This window comes from Cetorhinus maximus, chromosome 13 (genome assembly GCF_964194155.1).
Source record: "Cetorhinus maximus chromosome 13, sCetMax3.hap1.1, whole genome shotgun sequence".
Classification (NCBI taxonomy): domain Eukaryota; kingdom Metazoa; phylum Chordata; class Chondrichthyes; order Lamniformes; family Cetorhinidae; genus Cetorhinus; species Cetorhinus maximus.
In genome coordinates this window covers 106,822,951-106,846,592 of record NC_135891.1, presented here as the reverse complement: position 1 = coordinate 106,846,592, position 23,642 = coordinate 106,822,951, and the positions used below count along the sequence as shown (strand labels likewise).

At 39.8% G+C, this 23,642-nt stretch overlaps 1 protein-coding gene across 4 annotated transcripts in view; it reads right to left on the bottom strand.

Moving 5' to 3' along the window:
* Nucleotides 1-204: 204 nt before the first annotated feature.
* The window catches only part of rnf126 (ring finger protein 126), a 69,481-nt gene continuing 46,043 nt past the window's right edge, over nt 205-23,642 (bottom strand). For 2 of the 4 annotated variants that reach the window (XM_078555953.1, XM_078555951.1), the window contains 6 exons: nt 22,296-22,546; nt 21,794-21,862; nt 20,097-20,178; nt 15,193-15,286; nt 7,381-7,496; nt 205-4,124 (listed from right to left, as the gene is read on the bottom strand). In XM_078555953.1, coding sequence (XP_078412079.1) covers nt 3,975-4,124; nt 7,381-7,496; nt 15,193-15,286; nt 20,097-20,178; nt 21,794-21,862; nt 22,296-22,546 — 762 coding nt within the window. In that variant the 3' untranslated portion in view covers nt 205-3,974. The remainder of the gene's footprint in view (nt 4,125-7,380; nt 7,497-15,192; nt 15,287-20,096; nt 20,179-21,793; nt 21,863-22,295; nt 22,547-23,642) is intronic. The other 2 variants (XM_078555954.1, XM_078555952.1) reach the window with 1 other exon arrangement.

Genomic DNA, 23,642 nt, shown 5'->3' with positions numbered 1-23,642 from the left:
GGAACTGCACATGAACGGTGGGTAAGAACAGAGCCTACGATGGCACAATAGTTGAAGAGCCTGTCAACATCCGCTGGTGGTAGGGGTGGGGGGGATGGTGGCAAGAGAAACACCTTTAGGCTGTTCATGTTACATTAGCATTTCCACTGCAGTAGTCATATGTTGCAACACAGAGTGGATTTATACAAAATAATTTCCTGTAACTTTCAATTTTTAACCATTTTATTCATTGAAACTGCTATATTTATAGTACATTTACAAGTTACGCAATTATCTTCTCCACAATAGGAGCATCATGCCTGGACTTACTACCAGTTTGGTGATCATTTTTGTGCATCACTGTACTGATTATACTCCCTACACAATATTTACATACACCATAAAAAGAATGCTAGCAAGAAAGCTCAATTTTATCAGGTTACAGAAGTGCAGAGTTACTGGTCTCCTTTTATTGCCTATTAAAGATCTGTTGCAATTGCATTGCATTTCTGTGTGCCTGAAACAGAGTGCATTTGCAGTGCTTCTCAGCAGGAAACCCTTCATGATTTAACCAGGACCAGAAGCAAGATTGCAGAGATGCTCAAAAAGGAGACTTAAATAAACTGATGCTGTCAACATATCAGCAATTTGTGTGATCTGGGTTTCCATTTATTTCTTTTCATCTCATTTTATATGCTGCAATTGCTGAAGAACACCTTTCAAACAGTTAACACAGTTGAACAATTCAGTCTTGCAAACTGATTAATCTTATTGGAGATCTTTGCAGATCAGGGTTACAGTTTGAAATTACTCAAACCGTGAATGATGGAAAAATGATTTAGTCAGATGGACAAAGCAACATACTCATGTTATAGTCATACTTAGATGGGCCTATGTTTTTTAAAATGGGGATGTGTGGTGAGAGTAATTAGGTCAATACATAAATACATGGTTGATATCACTGATTAAAAAGACTATTTTTTTTGAATTTACCGCCACTTCCACACTATGCCTTAATTTTTAAAGTATGCCTATCCTTTTTATACTCGAATAATGCCAAGTCCATTGCCTCTAACCAGACCTTAATCTAAGTGCACGTACACCCCAATGAGAGGTCAGCACACTGTTTTAAAATGTCAAATAACCACTGCGTGTTTATGCAAATTGCATAACTTCAACCTTCTGAATCCCACTAGTGATCACCCATAAAGTTCAGCATTAAGCAGAGGCTATTCTACATTCAACATCAACATACTGCTGCTTGAGAAGCGGTGAAATGTAGAAGTGAAGAATAAGTAAAATTGAAGGCTTATAAATTAACACTAACCAATTATCCCTGATGTTCCACTGAAAGCATCTTTTAATTTTAAAAAAACACAGAAGGTGTGGTAAGTAAATCTTTATTTTTTGAATTATACTGTACTTAGAACAACCAACCTATTACCATTGTGCAATGCTTCTTCAAAATGGCTTCAAAACCATGGTCAGTAGATGAAAGGGAAAATGTTAGTTTTAGATTAACTAAATTGTTCAATCGGGAAAAAAAAGTGCTGAATACAGAATAATTGTTTTTAAAAATTCCCCCAAAATTTATTCGTGTCAAAATAATTTTCAGATGCCTGGCAATATTCAGGGCACCAAAGCTATTGTGAACATATTGTAGACTGAAAACAGAATTGCATGCATTGATATACTTGTCAGTAAGTAATATAACAGTTGAGAGAAAACAGAAAAAACAAATCAAATTAAATAACACATTTGTCTAAATTTGGTGCCGATTTTCACATTCTAATGTCACTGCTATCATCTTACTTAGTGAAGGTTGACAGAATCTAGGTTAGACAGCTTTTTTTGGGTGGGAACATATTAAATCAGTGCCAACTGATGAATTATTAGGGAAACTTCTCTTCATACAAGTTACCAAGAACCAAATCCTCAAATGCCCTTATCGCAGCACAGTCAAAATTATAGAAGTGAACTTTTTTGCTCAAGTCTCGAGTATTGTTTTAAAATTCAGACATGGAATCAAGTTCTTAAATATACCAAAGCCCAATAATAAAATGCAGGTGTATTTATAGGTACACGTTAACAAATGATGTATATGTACATATGTTGCACTTCAATAAGATTGTTCAGGAGCACATTACAAAGTTTGTGGTATATGTAAAGTACTGCTTCATCTATTCATTTTTAAAAAAATTTAAAAACACTTCTCCAGTAGGTGATTTAAAACTTCATGCACTCTCTGCAGCTTTACTGAGTCTCATCACTTCAGCCCCCATGTGTGTTTATTCAGCTGATCCTCTGGCTTTCAGATTCAAATGCACAGTCAACTGAGCAGCATACCTATCTGTGTGGGCTAGTTGAAGCCCATTTACTAATAAGCCATTGTTGATGTGAACCAAGACAATTCTGTTGTAGGGTTTGAAATCCTGTATTCCAGATCCCCAGGCAGCATAGCAAAATTAAAGGAAAGCTCTCATATTGATCTTAACAAAGCAGCAGGCTTAAGACAAGTGTAAGAGACAGACAAGGAACGGTGAACTATAAACATATTTTCCCCTTATCCTTTCCTTACTTTACACTGGCAGCATACCCTTATCGTCTCTGTTAAAAGCACAAAAAAACTTCACATCACATAAGCAACCTCATTAACTGTATACTAAAAGACATTTCCCTTACCTGCAAGTTGTGCATCACTATCGTTATACAACTTTTTAAAAAAAAGTCAGTGAAAAAAATTAGGTGTTTAAGAATGAAAAGCTTCCATCATAATTATTGAAGTTGGAAATCATGTTTCACATTGATCATTTAGATTTGCCTTTTAAGAGAAGAATTGCTGCTTGTATGTAAACAAAATTGAGGAGGACAACAGTTTTTTTTAAAAAAAGAAATGATTATTCACTGACTTGTATACAATTGATGGTTGATACAGTATTAACAAACTCAGTAAATTCCACAAATTTACTAGTTATTTGCTTGGATCACATTTCTATACATTGTATGTTACCTACTGACAAGCATACTTTTGGGCATATCTCAAGGTTTCATGTCTTGCCAGGAAACCCAAGGAATACAGAATGCTTTACAGTGAGCCCATCCGGCTTTTTAAACAGGAAGTGACTAATGACCGCTAGCCCAGCTGCTGATAAATTAATGTTGCTGGACTCTGTTGTAAACTGCTTCGATTAGGTCAGTAGAGGCATTGCACTTCTTCCATGATTCAAATATTTTCAGATTCAACACAACAAGGAATGGTTGTTAAAAAGAATTTTGTCAGCATGTAATCAATTACCACTTCAATGTTTTAAGATAAATTGTCAGATATATTTTCTTCCCTCCCCTTCCCCCACACACACTCCTATCTCCAGTCCCTTGATTTGAAGCAAACAGCCCCCCATTTTTCTATTAAACAAAGATGGGAAGATGTTGGCTGTCATTGAGCTTTCCGTAGTATCTATAAAATAGCCAATCAAAAAAAAAAAATCTTTTGAAAAAAATAATCCCTTTTAGTATGAGAAAAATAAAATTCAGGACTATAAAATAGAATGAAAATGCCCAGAGTTCAACAGCTGCATTAATCTTAAAACACATTACAATGGTTAAGGATTTATATATATTTGTGAAAGAAAGAACAGCAGACATCTTCCACTGCTTAAGATAATTCACAGCAGTATGATTACAGCAATGTGCACACAGGGCCTTTTCCACCCCAAGTGAGATGAAATAAATTGAACATAGCAGCTTGTCGATAAGAAAAATTTTTAAATCGGTCCCAGAAGTTAAATCTATAAAACAAATCTTGAAAAGGAAAAGTGGGTATTCATGTTCGAGTAGAGATTTTAGAAAAGAGTTCTTTGTTAAAAAACTCCATTTACTCTGGCTTTCTTTGTGCCATGCATAATACAATAATTTAAATTATAAAATGTTTCACGGTAGTCATCAAACACTGTTGCATATGAAAACAGTAAACCTTAGATGCTTTTTGTTCAAATTCAGGAATTGTTTGTTGAATTCTCATTACTCGGCGAACTTGAGGCAGAAGAGGATGATGATGAAGAAAAGTTCATCCTTGATAAATCAGGAGGATTCGTTGCTGTGTTTTGCCCACTTAAGCTTTTCCGACAAACCGGACAGGTATCATGCTAGGAGTGAAGACAGAGAAATGTTGTATGAAACATGTCCGTGTCCCAAGCCTCTTCCCTCCCCTATCTAATAAGCTTCAACCCACTCACACCCTTAACTCCTCTGAAAATGCTTTCTTCATCAATGTTCCCTCTAATTTTTCTTCATGGTGCGTGGTCTGTTTGTCACACTGCATGGTTCATTTAAGATGGCTGCACTTGTGCAAGTTAAAGGGGACATTGGTTGTGCATTGGGTATGTCGCAGATTGCTGTGCAGCTGCATGCCCATTCTGCTTAAAGGGAACACTGATCCTGATACTTCCTCACCCTCAGCATTCCATTGATGGTTCAACAGAAATCTCGCCTCTAGAATTCTCTATGCCTCTCTGCTTTCAAGAGCTTTTCTCCAACCACTGACACCAACTCCATTCTACTTGTGCGTCCTCTGCCAAAAAGGACCATTATCTTATCTTTATCTCTGCAGGCGCTGTTGGGTATTAGATAAAGACCTGAGATGGGTTTGTGCTAATCTGGAGTTTGCCAAGATCATGATCTCCAATTCTGTCCAGTAAGCTGTAAATCTTATATTTATTCAAAGCATTAAAACAGGAGTAACCAAATACAATTCTTTCTGGGGGGTGGGGGTGGGTAGTGTATTCCTAGGGGATGGAAATATACATTGTTCTGGTGCGTTTGTTCACATGGTTGAAATTTCACCTTAGGGTCGGTTCTTCAGGTGTCATGATGTAAGAATATTTGCTAACTTCTTCAATTTGGTAGATGATAGAGACACAAATGGATAATGCATAGGCATCCAGGAGCAGAAATCCTGTTGCTTTTCCCTCCTGACAATGGCATCGAGGTCAACTGCAGTGACCATAGTGCAACAACTGCTGCAAAAACATCAGAATCAAACTTGAGAGAAGGTGTTTCAGTTATGTGTTTCTATTTCACAATACTTTTACCAACAGAGCCAGTTGGAACAATTGCATGTGTTACATTTGATACTAAAATCTAGTTTGTGCTGCAGAGCACGAGCTATTAAAAAATCTGGTAGAAATCCAGGCAAACAGAGCCTGAAAGATCTCCATTTTCCCTTGAAATTAAGGAAATTGAAACTGCATTTATGCACGTCAACACTATGATTGGTGTGACACAGCAAAATCCAAATCTGTGCAGGCCAGGACAACAGAGATTTTCTGTGATGTTCTCAAGTAATGCACTGCCTCCAGTCACATCAATAGTTCACCTGTGAAGAGTGTGGCTACAAAATGGTTGTGGAATTTTGCTTTGCTCAGTATAAATGAAAATACTCATTGGCTTTTTTCAACCACTGGGTTACTTGAAATCTAATTTTCTCAGAGGCGGGATGCTGCTTCAGAGAAAAATTGCAACATTACCTCGTGTTTTGCCATTGGAAGGCAGATTCAGTAGAGATGGACAGAAAGCACAAGAAAATGTGCATAGCTTTTATTGGACCATGCTAATGCTATTCACATGTCTATCTGACTGGGTCCACGAAAGCTCCAATTTGACTCCCCAACAAAATTGTCAAAATTGAGTCAGTTCTGTTACAGGAGGCCGGGTAAATGGCATGATGATCAGTGATGGTAAAAGGCTTGATCAGTGTTCAATGTCAACCGAGTGCATGCATGGAACTAGCCTTTCTGGACTTCTTTTCATGGCTGTGCTTGATGATGCAAAGAGGCATAGATGTTTGCATATACTTCCGCACAGCTGGAACGCTCTTCTACTCGAATACTCTATCGAGCCTCACCAAAGATCAAAGAAGTCACAAGCAAGCGTAATGAAATACTGAAAATACCGAAGCTATTGTTTTCAGTCCACATTCCAAACTCTGTTCCGTAGCTATTAGCTCCATTTCTCTCCCAGGCAACTGGTTGAGACTAAACGAGTCAGTTCTCAACCTTGGTGTCATATCGGAGATGAGCTTCCGACCATATTTCTGGAACATCGTTATCCCTGCCTCAGCTCAGCTTTTGCTGAAACCCTCCTGCATGCCTCTATTACCCTCTGGAAGCACTTTTCACTTTTGCTAATAATTTCTAGGCTGAAGCATGAAGAAAAGTTACTTCGGCAAGATAATGAAGAAAACCTTTGTGGATCCCCAGCAAGGAGCCAAAGACATCAAGAGAAAAGGGAACAAACTAGTGGAAAGGGAAACTCTGCAAAAATACAATGCCATAAAATACTGTATAAGAAGTCAAAGCAAATAAAAAAAATGATCAATCTCTTGTTTAAAAATACTTATATAGGTTATAAATTCTACAGACCGTCAAGGATTAATCCCACAGCTTTACTATTCTATTATTTCAGCATCATATTAAATTAAAATTTATAGAATCAACTGACCCAGCAACACAAAAGAAATTTTAATGGATTTTTTTATTTATTTATTTGTTCACGGGGTGTGGGTATCACTGACTAAGCCAGCATTTATTGCCCATCCCCAATTGCCCTCGAGAAGGTGGTGGTGAGCCGCCTTCTTGAACCGCTGCAGTCCATGTGATGCAGGTACATCCTGTACTGTTAGGAAAGGGGTTGCATGTGTTTGACCCAGCGACAGTGAAGGAACAGCGATATAGTTCCTAGTGAGTATAGTGTGAGGCTTGAGGGGAGCTTGCAGGTGGTTGTGTTCGCACTCATCTGCTGCCCTTGTCCCTCTAGGTGGTAGAGGTGATGGGTTTGGAAGGTAGTATCGAAGGAGCCTTGGTGAGTTGCTGCAATGCATCTTGTAGATGGTACACACTGCTGCCACTGTGTGTGGGTGGTGGAGGAAATGAATGTTTATGGTGGTGGATGGGGTGTCAATCAAGTGGGCCACTTTGACCCGGATCACTTGGAGCATCTAGAGTGTTGTTGGAGCTGCACTCATCCAGGCAAGTGGAGAGTATTCCATCATACTCCTGACTTGTGCCTTGTAGATGGTGGACAGGCTTTGGGGATCAGGTGGTGAGTCACTCACCACAGAATTCCCAGCCTCTGACTTGCTCTTGTAGCTATAGTATTTATATGGCTGGTCCAGTTCAGTTGCTGGTCAATAGCAACACCCAGGATGTTGATCAAGGGTGATTCAGCAATGGATAGTGAGGGATTTGTAGCCTATGTCAGTGACTTGTAGCCCATAAATGGACAGGTACATCATTTTTTATTCTACCAGGGAAACTGCACTGATTCTCAAAAGATCTGAGCAAAAGTATGCAAATCTGTTCAATGGAACAATTTAATGGGACTGAATGGAGTATTGGTACTTACCATTTCTAGCCAAGGTATTATACAGTCATTATGGAATAAATGGTTGCACGGAAGTTGCCTAACAGTTTCTCCAACGCTGTAATCTTCTTTACACACGGGGCATTCTACACCAGAACCTGCCAAAAAAGAACAAATTAAACATTCAATTTCTTTAATCTGTTCCATGAAATATTGCATTGGAAGCAAACACAATCCAGCTGAATCAAATTGTTGACCAACTGGATTTATTTTTTTTTTTACAAATTCTGTGTTACAGGCCTTAAGCTCCATCTCAAAGGTTGTTTGTGATGCACATTTAGCTAAAATAGAACTCTGTGTCCTTATCATAACAATAAACGTTTCCAAAGAATTACTCAAATGTATTTATTTAGACTGATAAAACAGGCAGTAGTGGTGGGAGGACAGTTGTGGTGGGTGGGGAGGGATTTATATGTAGGCTGCAGACTAATCTGATTACCTTATGAGTATTTATCAGCTAATTACAATCAGTATATTTTAATATGAGGAATGCCTGGTTACTTAAGACCCTCCACCCAAGCACTTGCTGCAAGAATGCTAATGATAAGGTATTCTTTGGAATGTTCCAATCCAGAAATAAATTTACCATAACCCATGCAGACCAATTCAAATCAGACAGCCCTAGGGCTTTAGCCCATGGCATCCAGGTCCATGAAAATGCGCAGCAACACCTAGGTTACCACCAAGGCTGCAGTTGATTGCAATTTAGATGAATAACCACTACGCCTTGCAGAGATAAAGGAGGAAAAGAAATTGGCAAAGCACCATTACTAAGTGTTCTGCAATAACATCCAGGGTATTACCAAACCAGTCATCCGATGTCTAGCTTGCCAATGTGATATCAAATGCGTCTCTGGACTCATCTATGAGTAGAACCGCTGAAAGTTTTCAGGGATGGAATCACATATGGTGTACTCTCCAATTCCAGGGACATACTATGAACTCGGTGGTTGCAGAATTCCACAACACCTGTTAAATATTAAGTGTATCATGTGATGTTATATGTGAGCATCTCAATTTTATGTATCTATAACTCTTCTAACATTTAGAAATACAACAGAAGTTTGAGATAGTGAATTCAATACTGCACTTTGTATCCAATGACAAACATCATCTCATCTCCTTTGCATTGTGCTAAATCACCAGAGTGATTTTAAATTTCATAAATTTCTGTCTTGAAACAGAGGTTCTATTTTGTCACTTTATAACACCTTTAGCCCACCATTCATTTTGATTGTCCCATTTTACTATTAGTGCCAAAACAGATTTGAAGTGTTCTCATCTGTAGGGAAGTCAAAAGTCATGGGAACAGGCAGGAAATTGGTGTTGAGGCCAAAACCAGATGAGCCATGATCTTATTGAATGGCAGAGTAGGCTCAAGGGGCCCTTTTCACCTACTCCTTACCTATTTCTTATGTAAAGTTTCAACACACAAGGACTTAATAGCATAAAGGTCTGGCATATAACGTGGGACTGAGTATAGTACCTCCCACCCAGTGATGTACGAGAACACATGACCCACACCTAGGGATCAGTGTGGTGTTGGACAGAGCCATGTGTAGAAGCAAGCATGGAGCCAGCTCCTAGCTTGGACCTTGAATGTACCTATGTGTATAGTGTCTGGTAGTTAATAAATACTTACTGTTGAACTACTTAAGAATACAAATACATTAATAAGACCTACCAAACTACACCTAACACTGTACAACATGGTGGCAGCGAATGGAATAACTCAAACCCTTGTTGAGGTTACAGAAAAAAAAATGAAAATCCTGGAAAACTGGAGGGAAAAAAAAAAAATCAAAGAAGCGTTCTGACCTGAAGAAAAGTTCAAAAAGTGAAGGCGTAGAAGGAAATCGCCATAGAAAAACCCCAAAGAAAGGCTTGGAAGATGAAGTCAGAAATTAAATTCCTCGCTGCAGAAGACGACTCCGTTGAATCCCGTGGAAGTCCAGCTTCAATGCCCAGGAGTGTGCAGGGTCAGCAGGCCTAGCAGGGGTGAGCTAAAAATTTTTTAAAATCTCTGGACAATGAGTCCTGAAAAAAGTTAAATACTGCAGAGGCTAGAAATTGCCATTTAAACCACAGTTCGAGAAACCAGATTCCCGAGTCAGCGCCTGAATGTGTAATGGCCGAGTTTGCTCCAAACAAAGAAAAAAAATACTTAAAAATTAATCGTCACTGAGTAGGTAGCTTTAAAATCTCAGCAAAAGCCAGGATTAGACGCTTCCAAGACTGGAGAATATTGCGCTAAAATGGGAAAGGCTCTAACCAGTCGATCCAAGCAGCCATTGTTGAAAAAAATTAAAGCATGAGATTGTGAACACCATTGCTACAGGAGCCTACCAAAGCAAGCGCAGGAAGAACTTTGTACAGAAGCGCATGGTGGTACCATCTTGGATTTTTGGAAACATCAAAGCTGAACCTGCAAGTCAAAAGTTTAACCATGGATCAGAAATCCACTCTTCAGGTCAATTTGGACTTATCCAAGGCCCAGATCAATTACAAAATTGGGGATCCTGGAGCAAGAGATTCCTAAGACACGTGATTGATTCAGATCTGGACAAAAGGATAAAAAGAAACTGAACAAGTTAACACACTGCTTCATTCGGTAGGCCTGATTGCCAACAATATAATAACTAGATAAGGAATCAACAAATCTTCTGCAAAATTTGACAAAGTTTTAAAATCATTCAAGGCTTATTTTAACCTCAGAAGTAACAAAATCCTTGAAGAGGCTAAATTTAATAAACATGTCCAGCAGCCAGAAGAACCTGTTGATTCCTCCACCAAGGAGCTGTACAGAATGGCTGGAGGTGATGATTATGGTGACTTGAAATCTGAGCTAATCAGGGATAGAATAGTTGTAGGAGTAGCAGACAATACACTCTAGACATGCTTCAAGCCATGGAAGATCTAATCCCCTGAGAAAGCCATCCTGATTGTCAGGCAATCTGAAATCCATTTGCAGAACAGGTCCATATTAAGGGGAGAAAACAAACAGTTGCACAAAGTAAACCCCTCTGCCCAATTAGTGAAACAGCACAGAAATAGGGACACGCCAGGCCAAGGGAAATAATCCCCTAACAGATCAGTAGAACGACCATGCCAGCGCTGTGAAGCAGTGTCCCCACAGGCGTGACCAATGTCCAGCAATATCAGCCCAATGCTTTCAATGTAACTGCTGGGAAGCTGTGTAAAGCCAAAACATTAAAATGCACAGAAGATCCCAAGAGGATTCACGAAGTCGAGGCAGCACACCAGGAAGACACACAACCATGCTTCTCGGGTGAGGTCAAAGATCTTGGATTTTCGTCCTGGACATCTCGGTTAATGGCCATCTCACAAACTTCAAGTTGGACACAGGAGCCAGTGTTATGGTCCTATCAGACCAAGAACTGTGGCTGAGACACCTCTGACTACAAACAACAGACATACCAGTTTATGGGCCCACAAGAATCAGACTTCTGGCCATCGGCATGATTCTAGAACCATTAAGATATGGCGGCAAACAAACCTTTGAGCTGATATACATCATCTGCAACCAGTCTTTTTCTCTCTTGAGCAGAGATGCTTGTGTAGCCCTGAATCTCCTCAAAACAACAGATGATGTCAAGACAGCCACTGCCGTAAATCATACAGAATTGCAATTTCCAGACAAGCTCCAACAAGAAAGATTCTCTTGAATAGGACATCAGCTCTAAATTGTCTTCTCTCTTTGTACAGCAGGTTTGTCCACTTTCGTTACATGTGCCAGAAGCTTCTCATTGGTCAGTCAACCAACCACTCGTAGTTACCACAACATCTACATTGTTTATCAGACGGCTCCTTCCTTACTTAAAATTAGTTATGAATGTTTGTAAACAGGTTAGTAATATTCAGTTATATATTTTGTAGGCAAGACCAAAACCAGGGACCATAAATATAAAGTAGTCACTAATAAAACTAACAGGGAATTCAGGAAAAACTTAACCAAAGAGTGACTAGAATGTGGAACTCACAACCACAAGGAGTTGTTGACTTCAATAGGATAGGTGCATTTAAGTATTGCTGACAAAAAGAGACACTTTTTTTGGTCGAAGCTTTTCGTCTTGCACTCATCAGGACAATTCACAAGAATACCAAATGTAAAGGGAACAACAATTTATACTATGAAAAGAAGGTGCTGATTAGTTGGCAAGTACACTCCAATTGGTAGAAGCATTGCCATGGAGAATACACCAGTTGATGGTGACTGACAGTTAACTGCTAAGCATTGTTTGAAAGTTAAACCAGGCAGCTTGACTCTGATTGGTCAAGGCATTGCACTGTGAAATGAACCAGCGAAAGGCTGTCACTTGTTTTGTTTAGCTGAAACAGGCACAATGTCTGTACACGTTCTTTCTGTCTGCAAAGAACAGAGCCCTGTTTGTTATTATATGCAGTTTCCAGTACACGTTAATGTGCCATACTGCAAGCCCAACTGACAACCTTAAATTGGTCGTCAGCGTAATTCTTAGCACCCTGAATTACTTAGCAAATGTTGTCCAATCATGGAATCACATCTAATGTTGGACACAGTGTTGAGTTTGGCAAGCACGGGCTTGTTGGGTATGGTTTGTAACTTGCCTGTTGCGAACAGCGAAAGGGCCATGCTGTTTGACATGATCTGCCAGTTTTTGGGATGTATGGCCTACATACGTAGCATTACATTGGCACTGAAAATCATACACCACCTTTCTCATTTGTATGATTTGTGTGCTTTTTTTTAGCGATACTCAAGCTCTGCACTACCAAACGACTAGATGCATTTAAGGGCAAGCTACATTAACTCATGAGCTGGAAAGGAATAGGAGGATATGGGGATAGGGGTAGAAGAAGAGCTGGGTGAGAGGAGGCTCATGGAGTATAAACAATGGCATAAATCAGTTGGGACGAATGGTCTGTTTCGCTCTGTATATTCTATGTAATTTATCTGTTTAAAATAAATTCAAATATGAACCATATGCAACTTCAATCATTCATAAGGCATAGTGTGCTGCAGTTAATTACTGTCAGATCAATCCCTGCCATGCTTTTGTTGTAATATTTACACTAGCCCAATCTGAAATTTCACATACACCATTCACTTATAAGGTGGTGGTGAGGTGTAGATGATTAGATGAATCTTCAGAGCAATTCCAAAGGTGGCTCAGTGCATGGACGTTCTAGAACAGCGGTGGGCAACCTACAGCCGGCGGGCCGCACCCAGCCCCGTGGAGATTTTCATTCAGCCCTTGAACTGCATTGCATTAAGAATGGCCATAGGAAGCGGTCCAAGGTAAGCCAATGAGCAGTGGCTGGAGGCGAATACTCTTTTTTTGCGAGTTGGGAACAGAGTGCATTTGCCATGTCAAGAGGAGGGATTGCTCATATGGAGAAGCACAAAGAGTAACCTGCTGATTGTCTCCTGATTTCTGCTGACTTCGTGTTGAGCACTGGAACAGATTTAACTGATGTGGTTTAAAGCGTCAGTGGGCATTGTATAGGTAGGTTATTAAATTTACCAGTTACTGTGCTTATCAAATATTTTAATTGATCTGGCAAACAAGCATTTATGCTGTTCCTGATTTCAGCGGTTCATTCAATAATTATTCCATCCTTATCCATAACACAAATTCAATAAAGAAGGAAAATCTGTAAATTTGATACTAAATATCTGTTTTCTTAAAAGCATTATTAAAATACTCCAGGTTCAAATGCAGCATGTCCATGTTATTATTGTATATTATTATAATTCAGGTGGAGGCTCAGTGATAACTAATCCATTTGAAAAGGAGTCCTTCAACCAACACTCAAGAACCACTGGTCTAGCAAAAGGAAATGGCATATATAAAAAAAATACCTCACACCACTGCACATGTTAACTTGAGGTGTCTCTCGCTGTACAATATTTGTGCGCCATTTGGGTCTTGCTGGATTTCATTAATTTTGATGTGACTGAGTTAGTATTACAACCAAGGAAGTTCAGAAACAAGCATGACTGCTTTCTGGGCAGAGTCGGTGTGTATATGAAGATCCTAGCACCAATAGTCTTTTTTTTTAAATTACATTTAGGGATGGACCTTCCCACATTGTTACTGCAATAGAAACTAAAATAATTGATGGACATCTACATTCCGTACTTGTTTACTTATAAATTACTCTATGTATGCATTAATGAGCAGTTTGACTATTTTAATGCTCTTTTCTGTTCAATTCACCACTTACATCACAACTATTTTCTCACCACTGGGAACAGACAACAAAAAAGCAAATACTCTTTAATGTGATACCTCAAGCATGTCCCCATGGCACTTTTATTTTTTTTTCTCTACACTTCAGCTCCTTCAAAACATGTACAGTTCCGTGGAGATTAGGGTCAGATTTGACTTCCTTATTCCCTGGAAAATACTCAACCACGTAATTACAGGAGTGAAAGCTTATTAAACTGGAGATCCAAAGTGCAAATCTAAATTCTTTCACTCTACACTATGTTGCAGCATCAACATTCATGCACCGTGCCCAATTTTTCATACACAGTGCTTGATTCCTAATCTAGAGTCCATTACCAGAAGATTGGAAGAACGCTGTTAAATGAAGACTTTTGTGCCTACGTATACACATACCCTCACACATTCTCATCACCATATTAAAAGCTGATAAAAGCAGAGGGCAAAAAATAAATAAAATTGGAGAAATCTGAGAATCAAAATTGTTACGATGCAAGGAGGCCATTTGGCCCATCATGTCTGCATCAGCCCTCTGAATGCATAACTCACCTAGTGCTATTCCTCCGCTTTCTCCCTTTGACCCTGCACATTCTTCCTTTTCAGATAACAGTCTAACTCTCTTTTGAATACTTCAATTGAATCTGCCTCCACCACACACAAGCAGTGAATTCTAAACCCTAACCACTTGCTGCTTATAAGTGTTTCCCCTCATATCACATTTGCCTCTTTTACTAATTACTTTTAAATCTGTGCTATCTTGTTCTTGATTCTCTCACGAGTGGGAACAGCTTATCGCTATCTACTCTGTCCAGACCCCTCATGATTCTGAATACCTCCACCAAATCTCCTCTCAACCTTCTTTTCTCTAAGGAAAACAGTCTTAACTTCTGCAATCTATCTTCATACCTGAAGTTCCTCATCTCTGGAGCCATTCTTGTGAATCTTTTCTGCACCTTCTCTAATGCCCTCACATCCTTCTTTAAATTACAGCGCCCAGAACTGGATGCAATACTCCAGTCGAGGTTGAACCAGTGACTTATACAAAGTCAACACAATTTCCTTGCTCTTGTACTCTATGCTCCTATTAATAAAGCCCAGGATACTGTATGCTGTATTAACTGTTCTCTCAACCTGTCCTGCCACCTTTAATGATTTATGCACAAATACACTCAGGTCTCTCTGCACCTCCATTGTCTTTAGGGTTGTACATTTTTCTAATATTGTCTCTCCATGTTCTTCCTACCAAAATGAGTCAAATAATTCAGATACATCTCAAACCAATTTTATGGGTGGTTCAGCTATTTTATCCAAACATCATATTCATTTTAACCGCCAGAGAGCCTAAATGTGAAATAAAAGATTTCTGCATGAAGCCAGAAAGATCAAAATCATCCCATAATTATAACATGACCAGGTTATATAATTTGATCATACTTAATGACAAAAGTTCCATAAAATTGAAATTTCAGCAGCTGATTTATTTGTTGGTAAATTCCTGACAAAGTTAAAATTGGGGGAGGAAAAAATAACCAGGTATATGGTTACTGGTCCAAAGTACACCCACCTACATGTTCATCTGTTATTTCTACCGTGGGAAGAGTCTTGATTTTCTCTTTGTCTGCAGGAGGTGGGCCAGTATTTTCAAACTGGTTCAGAAGCTGAAGGAAGGAAATGATTAATTAGAAAATGAAGGCAAAGCATGTCAAACATAGCACAATGAAACCGGCTCTCATCTGTGTACCATGGGTGCATGTACACAATCCACAGGGCATACTGCAGCAACTTGCTAAGGGTTCTTCGGAGCACCTCCCAAATCTATGCTCTCCACCAGCTAGACAAGGGCAGCAGCTCCAAATTCCCAAGTCACACACCTAAGCTTGAATATTCCTTCATCACTGGGTCAAAATCCTGGAGCTCCCTACCTAATACCAACATGGAAGCACCTCCAGCACATGGACTGCAGCAATTCAAGATGGCAGTCAATACCACCTTCAAAATACACTTAAGAATTTGCATTAGATGCTGGCCTTGCCAGCAACAACCACATCTCAAGCATTAAGAAAGAAAAATTTGCCAAGCCACTTATAAAAAAAGTTGGGCCCTAACTTCCGATGGAGCGGCAATTGAGTCGGATTGCCCCTCTGCTCGAAATTGCTTATCAGGAAATCCTGGCGATCCTATCTCGCCTGACCTTCCGACTCAGGCCGGGCATGATCTGTGTAGTGCAGTGCACTTCTGGGACCTACAGTTGAGGGCAGCTCAGTCAAAGGCAGGTAAGCCACGGCCTCTTTTTTAAATTTGGTTGGGGGGAATGGGGGGAAGAAAGAGAATCAGGCCTGAGGAACGGAGGGGGGGGCAGCGGTGGTGAAATCAGGAGTCAGGGTGGGGGCGGAGGCTCAACAGAGTCCCAAGTCCCGTGAGTCCTGTGGGGGTGTTCAGGGAAGGTCAGTATAATAGTTACCCAAAAGTTAGAAGTGCTTTTAATCCTTCTAACTTTTTCTCAGTAACTACTGTTGTAACATAGCTGAAACAATCTGAAGTTTGCGATTTAAATCACATTTTTGAATGGTTCCCAGTGCAGGGCAATTGCCCATTGGAAGTCTGAACTTCCTGGACAATCACCATGCAATCCTCACCTGGGAACTTCTTTGTGGGGGTGGGGAATTACCCACATCATCTTTGTGACATCCCCCACTACATACACTGACCTGGAGCTCAGACGTTAGAGCCCATTGCAACAATCTAGGTTTCCACAAGATTATGCTGGAACTATAGTCTCTCTCTCCCCCTCACACTGGGCCCCAATCCATCAGGGGACTCTCTTTCTCCTCTTCATCACCCCTGCCGCCCCCACGGGACCTGACCTGAACCCCAAGGCCCAGCCCACCCTGACTCCCACCCAACCACCCCCCACCCCCAACACCCAACCCCCACTCCCCACCCTCAAGGCCTGATCCTCTCTCCTGCCCTCCAACCTCAAGGCCTCCCACCTCCAACCCCAAGACACGGCCCAACCCTGCCCCCAACTCAAGGCCCGGCCCAGCCAGGCTCCTTTCTCCCCCAACCCCACTAATTCTCCAAGGCCTGGCCTGACCCGACCTGACCCAACCACCCCCTCCCCAAATCCTACTCTCTTACCTTAAACACTTACCTTTTCAAAGGCCTTTAAACCCGACTGGAACTTTAAATTCACCTGGATCACAGCAGCCAGTGCCATAAAAGGGGGAGGGGGCTGTTGGATTACTTACTTTCAACTCTAAAACCCTCGACGCCAGGCCCCGGGGATGAGCTGCACTGCCCAGATCTCGCTCGTCCTGAGTCAGAAGGGTCGGGCGGGATAGGATCGCCTGGATTTCAAGCTAAGAACTTTTGAGCGGAGGGGCAATCTGACCCACTTGCCACTCCTTTGGAAGTTGCGGCCCATAACGATCTGCTCAGGCCAACCACTACTCAAAATGACTAGCCTAAGAAAAGGGTTTTTGTTTTTAAGAATGTGATAAACCTGTCAGATGACTGACAGTAAAACCACGCTACTTGCAATTCTACCACTCCTAACAGCAATAAGACAAATACAGGTTAACAATGTCCTTGACCCAATAACAGATGAACAAAAACTTATTAAAAACTGGAAGAAATGAGTAGAATGGTCATTGACTCATGTTTTGTCCTTTTTTTAAAATTAAAAAAAATAGTACAGGTTTCAGTGGTGCTACATCAGGCAGCCCAAAATTCAACAACAGCAATCTTGGCATTGTTATGAAGACTAATCAATACAATCTTTAAACAATTTTTTTTTTAAGCAGATGCCTCAAGTGAGGCTTAGTTCTCTCAGAAGAGACTTAGATGATGACTTAGCCCAGAATATTGGGAACATTTTTAGAAACCAGCAAAGTATGACTAAAAAAGAAAGAACAAGGTGGAGAAACTGGAGTACGAGAGAAAAATAACGCAAGAAATATAAAAACAGGCAGTAAAAAGAGAGAATGGCTAATCTAAGCATTAGTCCCTTAGAGGATGAGGCTGGGGATTAGTAATGAGAAACAAGAAAATAGCAGAGACTTTGAATCATTATTCTGCATTTGCCTTCAAGGGAGAAGACAATGAAAGCATCCCAAGAATATGAAGAAATCAAGGGGCAAGAAAAAGGGAGGAACAGCCACGGTCACTAGAGCAAAAAGTACTAGGAAAGCTAATGGGACTAAAGGCTTACATGTCACCTGGGCTTGATGGCTTGCATCCTAGAGTCTTAAAAGAAGTGGCTGCATTGGCTGTAATCTTCCAAAATTCCTCAATTCTGAAAAAGTCTCAGCAGATTGGTAAACCACAAATAGAATGCCACTATTCATGAAAGCAGGGAGACAGAAGGCAGAAAACTATATGCCAGTTAGTCTAACATCCGTCACTAGAAAATGTTAGAATCTATTATTAAGGAGGTAGTAGGAGGACACTTAGAAAATTATAATACAATTAGGCAGAGTCAACATGGTTCTTTTGAAAGGGTAATCATGTTTGACAAATTTATTCAAATAGTCGTTTGGTAGTAAAGAACTAGAGTGCTGCTGAAAAGAGAGGGCATGCTGTCAAAGCTCATCTTGCGCTTATCAGGGCAGATTTGCAAGAATACCAACTGTAAAGGGAGCAAGTGCTGATTAGTTATTAGAGTGAGGATGTAACAAGCAGGGTGGTTAAAGGGGAACAAGCAGATGTAGGCACTTGGATTTCAAAAGCGCATTTAATAAGGTGTCACATAAAACGATACTGCACAAGATAAGAGCTCCATGGTGCTGGGTGATATATTAACATGGATAGAAGATTGGTTGACTAACAAGAAACAAAATCATGGGTCATTTTTCGGTTGTCAACTATAACTCGTGGAGTCCCGACATGGATCAGTGCTGGGGCCTCAGCCAATATCATGTACATTAATGACTTGGATGAAGGGACAGGCTACACTGTCGCCAAATTTGCTGATGATACAAAGATAGGTAAGAACGCAAGTTGTGAGGGGGATACAAAGAATCTGCAAAGGGACCTAGATAGGTTAAGTGAATGGGCAAAAAAAATTGCAAATGGAATATGATGTAGGAAAGTGTGAGGTTCTCCACTTAAACAGGAGGAACAGGAAAACAGAATGTTATTTAGATGGAAAGAGACTGCAGAATGCTGCTTAAAGAGGGATCTGGGTATCCTTGTACGTAAATCACTAGAAGTTAGGATACAGGTACAGCAAGTAATTAGGGAGGCAAATGGAATGTTGGTTTTTATTGCAAGGGGGGTGAAGTATAAAGTAAGGAAGTCTTGCTACAGCTATATAGGACATTGGTGAGATTACACCTGGAGTACTGTGCACAGTTTTGGTCCCCTTACATAAAGAGGGATAAATTTGCACTGGAAGCCATTCAGAGAAGGTTCACTAGGGTGATTCCTGGGATGAAGGGGTTGTCTTATGTGGAAAGGTTGAGCAAGTTGGGCCTATATTTAGAAGAATGAGGGATGATATTGAAACATCTAACATACTTAGGGGCTCGACAGGGTAGATGTTAGAAGGATGTTTCCTCTCGTAAGGAAATCTAGAACTAGGAGGCACAGTCTAAAAATAAGGGACCTCCCATTTAAGATGGAGATGAGGAGGAATTTCTTTTCTCAGAGGGTTATTAGTCTTTGGTGTTCTCTTCTCCAGCATGCAGTAGAGGCTGGGTCACCAAATACATTCGAGGCTGAATTAGACAGATGTTTGGTCAAAAAGGGAGTTAAGGGTTATGAAGAACAGGCAGGAAAGTGGAGTTAAGGCCACAATCAGAGCGAGCTACTGGAGATCAACTGACACCTGAGGAGCTGTACCCCAATAAGCAGCCAATACCTTCCATGAGAAAACGTAAAGGGAAATTGCATGAGATAATTTGGGTGCCGGGTTTGGATGAGGAGAAAAAGGAGAAATAAATCGAAAAAAAAACAGAAAAACATTTTACAGACATGAAAAACATGTTTTTTGTCCTCTGCTGTGATAAAACCTCAACTTATTCAATACACTGTAACCTCTCCAGTCTGAAATGCTGGGGACCAAATCAATTCTGGATTTCATGACGGAGAATGCCTAACCACAAGGTGTGAGACATGGAAAACACCATTGATATAAATGTTTACCTTAAGTATAAAACAGTGATAAAACATTATAAATCAGGAATAAAAATTGTTTCTTTTATCCAAATAACGTATCTTCTATGTTTCCGCTTCCAAAGTACTATACTAAAACGATGCCATGAGTTGCTTGGGTCTGCTTAAAATGTTTCCAAACAGCTGGTGTTTCTGAACAATAGATTTCCGGAGTGGAGAAGTTACATTGTATAATGAAACTTCCATTCACAAAATTGGTAGCACTTTCACTTCACTGTCAGAAGCTAGGTCAAATTACATTTTCTTGTATCCATCTTCTTACTATAATTCCAACATGAACAGTGTTGCACTAACCAGATTAACTACCTGTGTAATGATAGTGTCCAAGCCATTGGCTCCCCACGCATAGTCCATTGGATTTGAATGCAAAACACCCCTATAAAGCAGAGAAAACTTTACATTAAAAATCAGTCTACAAAAACAGATGAAATTTTAGTTACACTGAATACTGACTTTGTTAGCTTTCAAGTTGAAATAAAACACAACTTCCTTCCCACTCCCTCACCTATCCCTTCCGATACTGAGTTGCAGGTTCCATTTCTTTAGCCAAGTGACCATTTCCATATGTGAGCCTGATCAGACAGCATTGCTGTTTGACAAATACATTAGAACATGAGTCTATCCTTACACAAGATTCACATTTCCAGAATACTAGCAATTCTCACCCTAACCCATTCAGGTCCACAAGCTCAACAGAGTGATTGAATCAGAGAACTTCTGGATTTGCACATCTCAAGACCATATCTCTCCAGATTTCCCTGCAAAAGCATTTGAGGATTCTATTTAATTTAAAAGGGTATATTTAACAACAATTCATCTCAAAAGGCCAACTATTTGGATCAAAACAACAATAGCACGGAGCCACACAGCAAGGAAGGTCCCATAATTGTGCCAACCTAGCAGACATTAGCTGATGCATTGGAAAGGGACTGGTGAAGTCTAAAGCATAAAACTGACCTACATGGAGCTGAAGCCAGGAGCAGAAAACCAGTACTGGGGAGCAGCAAATGAATGTGATTGTAGATGTTGACCAAGAAGATAGCCAACATCAACTGAATCTCATATCCAATTGGTAGTTGATCAAGATGCGACTGAAAATACATTGACCAAAATTTTCTCATGAAGTGATCATGACATACACTAAGTTTCAAGCATTCCAGCTTTGCAGAGAATACCTTCCTCCATATTTTATTGCATTTTTGATTACAATATGCTGCAACAAGCATGGGGGTAAATTAGACAAAGCATACTCAACGTTTGGTGTAATTCAATTCAGTGATGATTTTCAAATCTTCATAGTCTTTATGTAAAACGGTGACCAAATCAAAAGTCCCTACTTCTCCCTTCTGGTCTCCAAAGTAGATTCAAGTTAATGGGACAATTTGGAATCAAGTGCAAACTTGATGAAGCAAATAAACTGGAAAATAAAAGGCAACGAATCTGACAAAAGTTGCTATCAGTTGAATTATACTGCACGATTGTGCTCACTAAATTTCAGCTCAGTGTTGTCTGCCCTGAGAACACCTTTCAGATCCTGTAACCTCAAAAGGTGATAACTGACCGTTAACTAGATGATCATTGCTATTTATTAGCCTAATAGCAGCTTTATGTGCTACAATTCATTTTTTATCAGCGCAAAATAATCCACGTTATAAAATACTGCTTTTCCTTGTATAATTTCCTTATGCATGAATTAGTCGGGTTAAGTGTCCAGTTCAAATTCCGGTTCTTTCTGGGAACTTACATAGCTAATTTCATGTATAATCTGCATTCCAATAATGGCATACACCAGAGATGCATCATTACTATCTTCAGGAAAATCTTGGCTATTGTAATAAACTTAGTTCAAGAAGAAAAGAAAAATTGCATAGAAATTTGACCTCTCATTTCTGGGAAATAAATATGTCTCAAAACAGATGGTACCAATTTTTAATAACTAGGCATTCAAACTTCAATATAAACCTTTTCAACAACTTTGTAATACAGCTTACCATGGGCCCAATCCCAAGTTTGGCACTGCTGTGGGTGCAATGATTCCATTAACCAATTGCTGAATAATCCTGTAATAAACAAAAGTTTGAATATCATTTCAAGCTACAATAGGTGCAAGCATACGACTGTAGGTTCCAATAAGGACAATTTAACAACTGCTGCCATTGTTTCTATTATACCACATACATAAAAATGCACCTCTATTTAAACCACTATCACAACCTAAAATACAGTTGTAGTGTTTGCTGTGCACATGCTTTTAATTCATTCACTATACATTTGCTGTTGTGAAACCGTCGCGCCAACTCATACCCATATTGCCCAGATTTCATATACATGCCGCCAATAATCTTCTTGGAACTAGACACGGCAGTAAAATAGGCACCAAAAAGCAGCTTTAATCTAAGTTACAGCTAAAGACAGGTATCGGAGTAAACATTTATCACCATAAACAAGTTTCTTCCCCCAGTTGAATGCTGAAATTCCAGGAGATACACTTACCCTTCTAGAGTTGGCACTCCTTCATTTCGTGTTGTAGGGCGCCGTGATGGGAACCGGGGTGCTCTGGGTTGTCTAGAACTATACCGTGGTCGCGACTGGTGTTCCCGTTCCCTCCTACTTTCAGAGTCTCTGTTTTCTTCTGAACTCTGGTTGGCTCCAAAGGGGAAGGGATCAAAGGGATCATCCAAAATGCCAAATGCAAACTGTCCATAGCTCGCTTGTGGTAAGGAAAGCAAGTGCTGGTCTAAACCCTGGGGCAAACAGAATTTTAAAGCAAGATTAGGAATAAACATTTTCTGCTTTTCAAAAAAAAAAAAATGTTTTCAGTTTTCCTTTTGGTCCTCGCCTATACATTTCTCGAAGATAGTTATAGAATACACTCCTAGGCCTCTGTAGAGGTTTAGATTTTCACTTTTCACAGTTCTGCCAGGAAGTCTGGCCTCCACAGGATAAGGTGAAATTCAAGTTGTCCAGATGGAATAGCACATCTGACACATTTGATGATTTTTAGATAGAACTTTGTGCTAACCAAACACTGCAAAAGAAAAACATTCTTTTAAAAAAAAAAGGGGGGGTATTTTAACTATTTATGGACTAATTCCAATTTTGAAGTATTGTCTTTATTCAGTGCCTTTTGATATTGTTAATTTACTGGTGAATCACCTGACCAAATAGTTTTAGCCTACACATATCAGTTCATAGCACCCTCGCCTTTGAATCAGAGGGTTGTGGGTTCATGTCCCACTCCCGGAAACCAAGAATTGTGATTGTACTCGAAAGAGTTGCAATCTGTGACTGTTGATAACTCGAAAGAGTTTAAATGTGCTTCTCATCTTTCAACTTTCAGAAAGGACATGAGTTTGAGTTGGGAACTCCATGTGCCCTTCAGAAAAGTTATGGACTATTGTTAGGGATTAATTGTCAATTCTTAACACACTAATCCTTACAAAGTACAGAACATGGGTGCAGGTTTTAGATCAAAGGAGACTCAATCTGGTTATGCATCTGTGCTTTTCCCCATAAGTAAAAGATAAAATAGTGCTGGGTAAAAGCCAAACCATAACAGATAGAAAGTATCACAAACATACAATGCATGCAAAATAGATTTAGTTGTGAAGTTCTAAATTTCATTGGCCCTTTCATTAATTAGTCTTAAAAACACTTAGTTGCAAACATCAGATTGTGTTCTTACTCCTAATATAGGAAGCAGAGGACTATCCTTTCACCATCTACATTTATAAAAATAAGGCTGAAAATATTGCAGTAAAACAATTTCCTCCTTGTACTTAGCAGCAGTCTAAAACTTTCTTCTGGGTTAAACTTGGCACAGTATGACAGAAATATTCA